Here is a 13,122-nt window from a genome sequence, read left to right as displayed (position 1 = left end):
CAGCAGCAGCAGACATCACGTAATCTTGCTAGCTTATTTTGTTGCTTAAGATTAGAACATATAATATTACTATGTATATTTTAAGAAAATATTCTTACAATATTAAATAATATGACATCAATGCTACTTTTTAGAGTTTCGTTTTAAAAGTTAAGATTATATTGCCCAGTAGTTGAATAAGTCATATGAGCATACCTTCCCTAGAACTATTTCTCTAGGTTTAAAATAACATTTGTTTTCATTTATCCCAATATTTTCATTAGTCAAAACTCATAGACAATATAAAAATGATATATCTAACATAACCAATTCAACATTAGTCAATGGATTCTTATTTGTTTGAGCCAAAGAAACTTGAAAATAATAAATCATCACCATTTATTACTCATTATTCCTCTTTTTTTATTCAACTGAAAAAAAAAATCACCTGAATTGGAAAAGTATTTTAATTTGCATGCAACATGTCAACTTAAATCTCATCATTTTAGCAAAGGTTGAATCTTGCTTTAAGATTATTGATTACCTAGAAAAGGTACTAACTTAAAAGTGTACATAAAATAAGCCTCTCAAAGTCCATGACACGTGGTTCCTTCCGCTGTTCTTTCCTTCTTTACTTGGCTCCTGAAAGTGGAGAAAGTTTTCTCGGCTGCCATTCTCTGAGGTTTTTGCAGCCTGATGTAGGAGGAACTCAAAAGGATTTGTTGTTGACCATGAAAGAACAAAGGAAGCACTCAGAAGCCATAATATTAACACCAGAGAGGCTTCTGCTTCAATCCTGGCATTTAGTAAATACAGTGTAATAGATGAAAATCTATTTCTTTCACGGAATTTAATAATTCATTATCAATCTTCTTTCAACAACTCTCTGGCATTAAAAAAGAAGTCTATGAATTTGGATTTTCTACTTTGTGACAATAATTTTGGTAATTTGAATAAATTCACTTTTTCCTTATTTTTATATCATTCTATTTTTTATTGCTCATTTAGGAAGCATACGTTTACACCCAAAAGAATGATTTTGAATAGAATAAATAGTTCAAGCAAGGTTAATCTGTAGGAAATTACCGTTTTGGAAGGAATTGTTTCAAAAAAGACCCCATAAAAATGATTATTTCTGTAACAGATCATCCAGAATAATCCTTTATTTTTTTGTAGAAAAAAAAGGGATCTGGCATCAACTCAAAAGAATGATTTTAATCAATGGCTTAAAAATCAATAGTCTGTCCTGAAGACCACAGGCCACTGGCGGACACAATGACAAGTAAACACTGTCGTTTGACTTACAATTAGTATTCATTGTTTGAAGAACAGATGTTCAGACAATGCCTTCCTCCTGTCATAGAATGGACTCAGGGTGGCAGCCTCCTCTCACTGCCCAGCTTCCAGTTAACACCTCACGGGAGTGAATTTTGTTAAGTAGTGCATTGTTAGATAAAGAGAGTCCAACTGAGGTAACTCGATAAGCAAACGCATGGAGTCAACCATAAGGACACATAAAATGGAGTATCTAAGTACGTAAAGTGTACTATAGCTAAGTAACTTGGGCTGCATTCTGATTTTTGATTCCCAGGGATTGCAATTAACAATGTTAACTGCACAAAATTACAACGCAAAGAAGGGATATGTTTTTTAAAAATCAGTTCAAGGAGAAAAGCAACTGAGAAAAGTGATGCTGGGGGTTGAATGAATGATTTTCTATATGGTTGAACACTGCAGCGTGTTTGGTTAATTATCAATTTTGCTTTTCTGTGTACCCGTCTCAATATTAGTTTATGTCTTAAGTTCTTCCATATGAATGTGTAAAATAATTTCCCCATTTATTAAGACTTTTTTTTCCTCATTCTGTCATGAGTAGAAAAGTACCATCCTCCTTGTTATACTTTTCCTACAGTGAAGTGGATATATCAAGGTTTCTCTGAATGATATATCACTGGCTTTGTAAATCCTAGATGTAATAATTTCCAACAGAACAGAAATGTAATATGCCCTTTGTCAGAAAAACAGCATGATCCTTTGATAAAAGATGGTCTTTATAAAAATAGGACCAAAGAGGTATTCATATTCTGGGAAAACATCAATTTTATTGTTTTTGATCAAAATAGCTACAGTTTCATGATAAATATCATATACTGTACATGAATTAACATTCTCTGATTATAGAATTTGTTAGTTGAAGAACTGAAGTAAAAATAAAATAATGAAAAATGAGTTGATGAAACTGTGCATACATTTTAAAATATAATTTCAGTATAATTTTCTGAAAAAAATATGACATTATCTGGACACAAGACTCAAGAAGACATTTTTAAAATCTATAGAAAAATAATTAACATCACAACATTGAAATACGTTTTTTCTGGCAATCTTTCGAACATCTTGGCTTACTAATATTAAAATCACTGTATATTATGTTAAGATGGTACACTGCAAATATATGGCATATTTTCTTTACATTGTGTTTCCCATTATGTATTATCTACCGTCTGTGAGGACTCTTCACTCTTGTTTTTTTTACAGTAGTATCATTTATTTTACATTAAATACAAATTTAAGGAATGCTTTTTGCATAATTCATAGAGATGAAAGTGAAGGTCTACAATTGTGTTCAAGCATGTTTAAATACAGCATTATATCCCAATCCTTTCTTGGTTTTTAACCCTACAGCTCCTAACATCTTCATTTACATTAAAAGTTAGGCAGGATAATGTTCATGTAATTTGGATTGCCTGAAACATTTTTGCTGAAACCATTCCAGAAAAAAATCAACTGTTAAAACAAAACAACTTAATTCTTTATATTTTTCTTGTATCTTTACAAGAAAATAAATGCATTATGTTTGATTGATTTAAAAATATTCCCATTACTAGATAGGATTTTATAAGATTTCTTCAGATCATGAAATACATTTTTAAATATTTAAAATTATTACTAATGTACAGGAAGATATTTACAGTTGCTGCAACCTATTATATAGATATTTTCATCAATTTCTCTTTTTCTATGTAGACAATTGGTTTTACATTCCATTATATTATAAACATGGAAACATCTCATCATTATTTAACAGTAAAGTGCAGTTACGAATGGTTTAAATACGAAAAAAAACATGGTAATACATTGAAAGGGAGTATCCATTTAGCCTACATTTAGGCAGTAAATGACAAAACGTGATTGGCTGTTTTGTGGGAATGGAGTATACATACTTGGTATTTTATGAAGGAAAAGTCATATTAAGATAAGATTACATTTTTATCTTGTAGAGCTATAACACAATAGAACAAGCTGCTCTAAAATAATGAACCACCTTTTGCTACTATGATTCTAGGATAATGTGAATAATTTTGTATCAAGAATATAACTGAGGTTTCTAACATTGGGAGGAAAGCTAAACTGAAACACCTCAAAGGTTTATTTATTAATTATTAATTATTATTATTATTTTGCATGGGCAGGCACCGGAAATCAAACCCGGGTCTCCGGCATGGCAGGCGAGAACTCTGCATGCTGAGCTGCCGTGGCCCGCACCAAAGGTTATTTTTAATTCTAAGAATTTGAGAGACAGCTAAGCTGGATTACCTGAAGAAAAATATCACAGAATTTCAAAGTGTTAACTCAAAATTTGTTTTGTCAATAAAACCTTTTATATGTATGCTCACGGTCAAATGCTCTTCATTTGTGGAACTTTGTCAATAATCCGATGTTTCTGTCTTATTCCAAACATACTGAATTTAGCACTTAGATCAGTGTCAGGCACAAAGAAGGTGCACCGTGAAAATTTGCTTAAACAATACTTGAACCCAATCTTATATACTGACTACCAAGGATATACATATATATATATTTTTAAAAACATAAGGGATTCTGATGTATAGCCAGGTTTGGGACTAATTTTTTAAAATTCACTTCTTGTTTTGCTTGTGTGTGAACCATACAAGTGCTGAATATGCTGCCTGTTAAGACACTGGTAGGTGAATTCTATATTTTATGTACAATTGTTCTGTAATCTATAACTTGCCTAATAAAGGAAAAAAGACACTATAAAATCCTTTGATATAACTAGTCTTTGGAAGAGCTATTTGTCAAAAGTGTAGTCATTTCTTCAGAGACAGTTCACGTAGTGTTTTAGAATTCTATTGCTAAGGTTTGGATACACAATTTGATCCAGATAGCTTTGTTCATGTGTTTTTGAGGCAAAATATGTTTTCCTATTTAAGAGAAAAAGGGCAATCAAAGGACTGTACATACAGTCCATGTTTCCACCAGGGGTCACTTACATTGCAGAACATGTCACAGAAGTATGGCCCTCTCTCCAGGAAAGTTGACTTCATTTGCTCTTCGAATTTGAAAGAGTTCATCCCATTAAATACACATAATTATATGCCCACATGCTTGTGTGCATCTGTGTGTGTGTGTGTGTGTGTGTGTGTGTATGTGGTCTGTAAGAAAGGGAAAAGGAGAGAGACGAAGGCAGCATTTAAGATGGGAAGTTTAAAAAAAAAGAATGTGTAAAGAAATCCTAGCTACTAGCTGGGGATTGTACATTTTGGGCCAGATTTCTGGGGAAAGATTCTACAGAAATATTTCCTGCCCTAGTCATTTTCAAATCTTAGGGAATTATATTTTACGCATGTCCTGGCATCTTTCTTATGGAAGAATATGCAGCACTTAATGTTTTTATTCTTTTTAAAAACTTAGACTAGCAGCTGCCCTCCCTGTGGAAGTTCATTTTTTTAATATCAGGGTGTTTTTAAAGATGAGCAGGGACTGGGATAAAAGTTTCATCTTAAAATTAATTAAACTAATGCAAATCAGAGTGTATGATTATTTCCTCATGAAGAGTTTATGTAGCAAGAGAGTAAAATGGGATTGCTGTCCTTTACCACTCTGCAGCAGATGAACAAGAAAACAAAACTAATGTATGCGCTGAGGACATCCCTTAGAAAGGACTAAAAGCACAGTGGGTACTATGGCTATTTTATTTTTGCTCAGTCAAAAAGGAACTTGCACGTCCACATAAATTGTGTCTTCCAGAATACTTTAATAAAAAAAAAACCATTGAATTGTCCACTCTTATAGCCACAAGCTATAATTCTCCTTATCAATTTTAGCATCCCTTTAACATGTCAAAGTGAATGAGTCAATAAATATCAGCATCTAGAGTAAAAACCCAAAGACATCTATTTTCTTCGCTGTAAGTTTCAAATGGTACATGAGATACAGAGGAGGGCTGTGTGTTTATTAAGTGATCACAGAGATGGATAAAGATTATGTCATTATTCCTGCAGTGTGAGAATGGTATTGTGAATTTAAATAGAGCAAGCGCTAAGGAAGTCAGGTGTGGCAGAGCACAAGTCTTGGTTGTCGTTATCTTCAAAATGTCACAGACTTTTCTACAATTCTGATCTCCATGGTCATACCTTTGCCTTGCCTGCTATTCAGTAGGCTCAGCTAGAGAGACTGGCCAGAAACTGCATCAGATAATCCTTCAGTTTTGCTTGGGTACATCAGAAAATTTGGGGCCCAATTTTAAGATATCAAAACTGCCATTTAAAAAAATTGTGTATTTTTTGCAAATAAATTCTTCTCTGAAATGCATATGAGGTGAGCAATTGAAAATGTATCTCAAAAGTGTATAGTCTGTTAGAGCTGATTGTACTAGAAGTTTCAAAATCTCAGTCTAAGAGTCAAGTATAGACAATAAAATGATCTAATTAAAAGATTGAATACCCAAATTAACAAGCAAGATGTACAGTTATCATAACTCCACTTAGTGGGTGGGTATAATTCAAAAGACAAGCTTGCAGTTGTAAAGATCCAAAAAATATTCTCTGATTCACTAAGGCAATTCCCAACACCCCACACACAGGGAATTAAAATATTTATGTTTATAGATTACATTCTTATTGATTATATTTTCCCTGTTAATATTAAAATTTCCTGTGAGAGCAACCATATTTACTCTATTATATGTCTATCCAGCCCATTATTTGATAGTATTTGCCTTGCCACTCACTGAACACGGAATGACTAGGTATAAGTTTACACTCGCCTAGTTGGAATGACCTGCTTTTCTTTACTAGTTCAGCATCCACTAAATGAGAAATACAGATGGTATATGCAGATAAATGTTGAGAGTGTGTGCAATTATCTATGTCGTGAAGTATGTGAATTCCACTTTGGAGCGGGAGATGTGACCTCAAAGATTATTAATGATTACACCAAGGGCTGTGGCACGTTTTCATGCTTAGAGTTCCATTCTTAGTTTCGGTTGTTTTCAGTTGTTGTTGGGTGGCAGCTGTGAATTACAGTAATGCCAATTTCCTACTTTCAATATTAATGGTATTTTCTATTTTTTAATATTGGCAAGTCTCATATTTTCTCGAGTTGATTTCATGGAATCTTCACTTTATTGATGAAAGAGAAATTTAGCTGCCAGTTTAATACTAAATCCTTCTGCACGACCAGGGTGAGAGATTCCATGTTGAGCTAGAAAAGTATATTTTTAAAAATAGGCTGAAGGATATTCAAAAAAGGGGATGTGTAAGATGGAACATTTTCCCGTTTTTCTCTAAAAATCTTAACTGCTTAAGTTTCACAGAGTGTTAAATCTTGCTCTTCTCATGGCTCATTTTTTCACAGGCTTGTTGTTAAAATTTCTATTATCTTTCATAAGATCTTAAGGATTCATAAATTCAATGCACTCATTCCTGTTTTAGGAGTGTATACATTTTCACATGGTGATGGCTTCAGATTAAACCCATAATGTGGTTCACACACATCAAATGATGAAGCATATGTTTGTCTGGAACAATATTTAGCTTTTGGGAATGCAGTTCACAAAATAGTCTATAGTGACAGCCTCTTTCAGTTGTGGCATTTACACGTAATGCAAACCTGATGATATTTTTTCTCATAGTGCTTGGTTTTAAATGACTTACAAAGGACGGGAATTTGGTCTTTCCATAGCAAAACTGCTGAGCATATACTTTTTAAAAGTTATTTAGAAAACTACAGTTATATTGAGAAATTTTGTTTTAAATAGCAGTTCCTCCTTTTAGTTTGAGAGTTGTTGAAGGTTAGGGCTTGATACCATCTGTTCGAGAACTGGCTTAATTTTCTTCAGATCTCAGTTAATTGTTTCCTTAAAAATTTAATTTTTTTCTATGGCTAATTTGAACCACGGAATCAATGATTTTAACCAATAATTAAAACTTATCTAACAAGCATTCTAGAGTTTTCTTAAATACAGTATTTGTGGTAAAAATAATGCAGAACATTGGAAAACAAAAATAATCAGAGTCTGGTTCAATTTAACAAAGGACAAGATCATACATTTGCACTTAATTGCACTAGGAAAAAATCAGTTGATGCCCCATTCTAGTTGAAATAATTACATGGGGCTATTGAAAAAATTGAAGTAAAAAATTCATTTAAAATGATTCACATCAGTGAATGGCCTTTATATTGAGACTCTTAATTCAGAAATATAAAGAAATCCTCACTTTATAGAAATGACTCATTTATGTAATTTAAAATTAAAATCCTTTCTCTTATATTGGAGTTAAGTGTTTGAACCCATATACTCTGATGGAAAAACTATTCTTTATTTAAGAAAAATCTCTCATGAATTCCTTGTAGTTTTCATCCAATTCACTATTATCACATTTTAAATCCCTTCGAATTTTAAAACTTGTTTTTTAACTAAACTATATATAACTTTGTGTCAATTATATTAAAAGTTTAAATATAATCATATACAGACAATTAAATAGCTATTAAAAATCTAATAATAACAAGGGGATTGGTTTGAATTTTTCAGAGTTGGTCAATAATTAAAAGTACATAGTTATAATACTTACTCAAAAACAAGAATGTCTTTTAAAATATTTCTACCTTCATTTGTAGAAGTATAAAATTTAAGAAAAGTAGATTTTATATATAATATGATCTCTTAAGCCACTTGATTTGAATTTTCAGGCAGAACAGATTGTCTTAGTATTCTAAACAATTCAAGACTTTTTCATCATTTAATTTGAGTTTTTGAATTATTACCTAATTGGTCCTTTAGTGTTTGCATGTACGATCCCCCATTAATACTGAATGAGTTTTCCACTAAAATGATCCTAGATCATTTTCCTTTTTTGTAACTATGCATAAGAAAATATTTTTAACCTCAAGCTATTCTTTTTATTTGGCAAGGGCAGGCTCTGGAAACTGAACCTGGGTCTCCAGCATCAAGCTATTCTTTTTAACTTCACATTTTCTCTTCTTTCCATAAGTTTACTATGCAAAATTTGCTTTTGTAAGATGTAATATCATAGAATTAAAAATCAAGGCATTCAAAAGTGGTTTTATGTCTACTATTATGTGACATTATATAACATATAAACACATTGGCAGTAAAGTTTCCACTTATAAGATTTACTGTGAAAAACAGATCTTAGGTTAATATGAAATAGAGTCCCCATATTTATGTATTTTGTATCCATGAAAAGAATCTTAACTGAGCTCAGGTCTTTTTGTAGCAAACCAAAACACAACACTGTTCCATATGCCATTTAAATACAATGGTCATCGTTCGTACACTACACACGCACACACAGACACACACAGACACACACACACACGCTACATGCATGTCTACAGCAAAGACACTCTCTTTGAATTGGCCCTTCACACTTTTATGCTCCCAGAGACTTAATCTTGCTGTTGATGAATATCCTCATGTCTAAGAATTTTATAGATAACCCAGTAGAAAACATTAAAAATCAGAAAGGCTAATGGGAAGCACGCCCGAGAGATGGTGTCGATCTTCTTGGCCCGGTCAACAAAGACCTTTCTCATTTCATCGGGGCTTTTTGGCATCGCCTGGATAGGATGGTTTGGCCCCTGTGGGATCACACCGCCTTTTGCTTGTAGACAAGGCCCCATTCCATAAGCTGTGAAGCTGAATCGACCTTCCCTTACCTCATCATCCTGCCACAGGAAAAAGGTAGGAAAATGTTTTAGTTATGGAATAGAGCACATGTAACAGGCACTTCCTAAACATAACTTAAAGTTTATCACGATAGATATATATAGTAACATAATGAAAAGATAAATAAAACATATGTAGATGAGTTACTTTCTCTCTGATTGAAGTTTTATTTATTTTCTTGTTGCATCGTATGGATGTGTCCCTTCATAAATGCAAAACAATCAAATGATCTATTTTAAAGGAAAAGTTGCACATTTTGGTATTATCGTTATATTGCTAGAACATAATGAGAACAAGAAAATAAGTATCATTGAGCAAGTGTGCATATATGCTCATACACCTCCTTTTAATATAATATGTCTAACTGGGCAAATATGTGACATAGGGGAAAATACCAAGATTATTGACAGAATTTTCTTTCTTATAGAGCTAAAATTTTTTTCCTATAATTTTAATTTCCTTCCCTGGAAAATATAGTATAACTCAAAAACACTGTTGTTTTTCATTATCCTCAATTTCTACTACTTCTCTGTTTTATACTAACCCTTTTTGGGAGACCTAAAGGATGTTCACATATTCGGGTTTTTACAGAATTATTTTTCAGGTACATTGGTTTGGTTGAATTTTAAAGGAAATTTCAATTCAATGAAAATAATGAATTTTGGCAGAAGTTTATTTCATATTATAAAATAAATTTTAATGTCTCTAAAAACATATAAAGAAAATTACAACTGAAATATGTGCCTCTAATAGATATTGCCACTTTTCTCATAAGTTTGACAGAATGAAGAGAATTTTTCAGGTATTTAAATGAAAAGAAAAACAAATTTAAAGGAAAATTTGCTTAAAACATATGATAAATGAGATGTGCTCAGTGTATAAAACTATGGTATCTAATACTTTATTGTGAAATTCATTTATAAATAGTCTAATTGAATGTATTTATATAGAATATAAAAGTATATGGCTACAAATTAAATAGCTTTTTTGTTACTAAAGCTGAAAGTTTGAAAGATGACAATTACGACATTTTATAAAGTTTTTATCTTTCCTTTTTTGATATCCTTTTAGGATAGTAATTTTTGATAGTAAAATGTAAGGCCAAAATAATTAATTGGCTCAAACTCTTGAAAAATCATTTTGAGCCTGTGAAAGTAGTTACTTACTGAACAGTGTATTATATAATAAGAAAGTGCGAAGTGGAAATTATAATGTATTCTAAAAATAAAAGGACAACTAAAGTTCTTGCGGTAATGCATAAAATAGGTTTTGAGAATTATGAAAATAAGGTATTAACACCTGAAAAACAAAAGCATAAAATTATCGGGGACTATCTCAACTAAAATGTATAAGCAATTGAATATTGAGGAAACAAGTCTGAAATAAAAAGCTGATTATCTAAATTACATGTAAGTACTGTTATAATCTGGCAAGAACTGAAAATTGATTTTCCAATGCTTTTTAATACATATGTTCACTTACACTGGGAAGTTTTTGGAAATTTTAAGAATAATTTATTCTTTGCTTTGAAATTTCTCTAAGTCTATCTTGAAAACAAATGGATAAACTAGGGATTAAACTCTTCCCTCTTAAGTGTTGAAATAACATCCTTATAATTTAGTAAAGTATGCTGGTATTTCCATTCCAGAAGAAAAATGGAGATTCCCTGGGTATTTTGTGTGCAAACCAGCTGAATATTGAAACATAAAATAGCCTTTTCAACTACATCAACTACGTGTTTTTAAAAATCTACCTTAAAATAGGACAAAAGATAACTTCTCAGTGAGCATTTATGATTTTGTTGGCGACATCAGTCAACCAATTGAGAGATTACCAAAAAGCTAAGATTTCAGGAATTCTAGCTGATGCTTTTAGTCAAGCAGATTCCATTGACTAAATTTCTAACCATCTGTGCCTGGAAAACTTATTATTTTAAAATCTTTAGAGAACCCAGCTGCTTATTTCAAAACAGGGAAGATACATTTAAGTTTTATTAAATGCTACTATACTTAGCAAACTGCTTTATTCTCAATCACATGTTTTCACATAAATGACCATGAGCAAAGGGCTAACATCAGGCTTGGCCTGTGGCAGAACTGCTGAATATGACCTCTGATTCCTACAGCATCATTTTCTTGGAACACTAGAGCTGGACTAAATGAGAAATGTGGTGTCTGCCTCCCTTGCGGTGAGGGACTGCAGCTGGACGGCTAGCTGTGCACTGGCATGCAGACCCTGAACCCATGTGACTGGACAGTATGCACATTTTATGGGAAATAAAGGCTGTGGCTTCTCTGTATCAAACTCATCATATATACGTTGATTTCTGTCCATGGGCATCTTACCGAGTGAACCCAGTGGGTTAGAGAGGTAGGTTAGGATGCAAAAGAAGCTATGTTCTTGAGTAGGTGCTTTGGCTTGCAATGAGGAGAAGGACCTATACCTGAGGTGTCTTTTGCCTGATCTTTTCCTATAAACTAAATGTATGTAATGTTAGGTTAAATCCTATTTGTGTCTCAAAGGTCTGATTGCCAACTAAAATCTCAGCAGTGACTTCAGGAGCTGACCCTTGACTCAGTGTGGCCAAAAGTCTGAGAGGGAGTCCTGAGGACAGCATGAAGCCTGGATTCCTGCTGATTCACCGGGGTTTCAGGAAGCAAAAGCTCTGCATCACCGGGGATAAATCTCATATGGGTGACACAGATCTATCCTTGATGAACTGGATAACCTGTGAGATAAACTGAGGAGAAACAGGGTGTTTATTTGATGGTAATGTGGCTCAAGGTAGAATTTCTTGTTTCTATTAATTAATTATTTGTGTGGAACTGAAACCATCTGGGTGGGAAATTAAACCAGAATGAGTGAAACAAGTATCTCTATGGCCTGTGCTCAAGATGAAAACAGACCCATCCTGCCAAACAAAAGCCCAGCTGGGACTTGGAAGTACCCTGCACTCAGTATTAGTATTGGCCCATTGCAACCCCAGGCAACTGACACTGTAAACTACTGACTAGAATGCAAATATAAAGTGAGCTGTGACTGAAAGCCATGCATGTATTCAATTTTACATTAGCCACATTTTAACAAGTTAAAAGAAACAGGTGGAATTAATCGTGATAATATATATTTAGTTTAACTCAATATGCCCTAAATATTTTGTCAACATATATTTAAGGTAAAAATTACTTTTGAGATATTTTTCATTTTTTAAATTTCATACTAAGTCCTTGAAATCTGGGTGTATTTTACATTTACAACACATCTCATGTCATATTATCCAGAGTTTTAGTGGTTAGTAATCACTAAATAAGACAAAGCAAGCACAGTATAAACAAGCTGGGTCACTTCCCTAAGTAGTGCTGGCATATAGCTGGGCAGTCCATGCTTCCCTAGACTTTTAAGTAAATGGACTTGGAGCTAATAATATATTTTTGGATGTTGCAGCATGAAAAGAAAGGCTACCCCCTCAACTCACTGCAGTGTTGGAATTCAGGAATTTCTGACAAGGGTAAGATCAACGACGCTTTTGGAGTGGGGAAGGCTGGGGTGGTTTGAATCTATGCCTGGTTCCCTCACTGCTGGAAAATGGAAAACTCCTTTAGAAGAAGCAGATATGTTAAGAGCAGTAGCAAACGTGAGATTGTCATACAGTAATCAGAGAGGAGCCTTCTCAAAATATATCCTCTAGACCAAGCTCTGGCAGACACTATGGTTAAGGGACTCTTCAGGCATGGGTTCCCCTGGTTCCCCTCCTTTTGGGGATGGGTGGAAGCGTATACAAGATTCATGGAAAAATATACTCTTGCAGCTGCTCTGCTGGGTTTCACTGATGGGATGAAAATCTGGGATCTGTAGAAGCAAAATCATGGCGGCAGGTGAATCTAGTAGCTCTCTTTAGGTGGCTGCTAAGATAAAGAATGCACAGGATGAAAGGACAGGATTTCTATGCAAGATTTCCTGGTACACAAGGAGGAAAGAAGTTTGCTCCAGCTCCCACAGACTCCTCGCCTAAGAACAATGTCAGATCTGCTCCTTTTATCCAGCTAGGATGAAGTTCAATCCAAAGATGCCAGCACAGAATAGAAACAAAAGGTGCTGAACAGGTTACTGAATCTGCTCTGTCAGCTAGTTAAGGCAGCTGAAAC

The 13,122-nt window shown here is 33.5% G+C and overlaps 1 protein-coding gene across 2 annotated transcripts in view; it reads right to left on the bottom strand.

The window, feature by feature from the left end:
* Positions 1 to 8,414: 8,414 nt before the first annotated feature.
* The window catches only part of GLRA3 (glycine receptor alpha 3), a 210,766-nt gene continuing 206,058 nt past the window's right edge, over positions 8,415 to 13,122 (bottom strand). For both annotated transcript variants that reach the window (XM_077144360.1, XM_077144361.1), the window contains one exon: positions 8,415 to 8,976. In XM_077144360.1, coding sequence (XP_077000475.1) covers positions 8,698 to 8,976 — 279 coding nt within the window. In that variant the 3' untranslated portion in view covers positions 8,415 to 8,697. The remainder of the gene's footprint in view (positions 8,977 to 13,122) is intronic.

Source organism: Tamandua tetradactyla, chromosome 26, assembly GCF_023851605.1.
Source record: "Tamandua tetradactyla isolate mTamTet1 chromosome 26, mTamTet1.pri, whole genome shotgun sequence".
NCBI lineage: Eukaryota > Metazoa > Chordata > Mammalia > Pilosa > Myrmecophagidae > Tamandua > Tamandua tetradactyla.
This window is presented reverse-complemented; position numbering and strand designations above follow the sequence as displayed.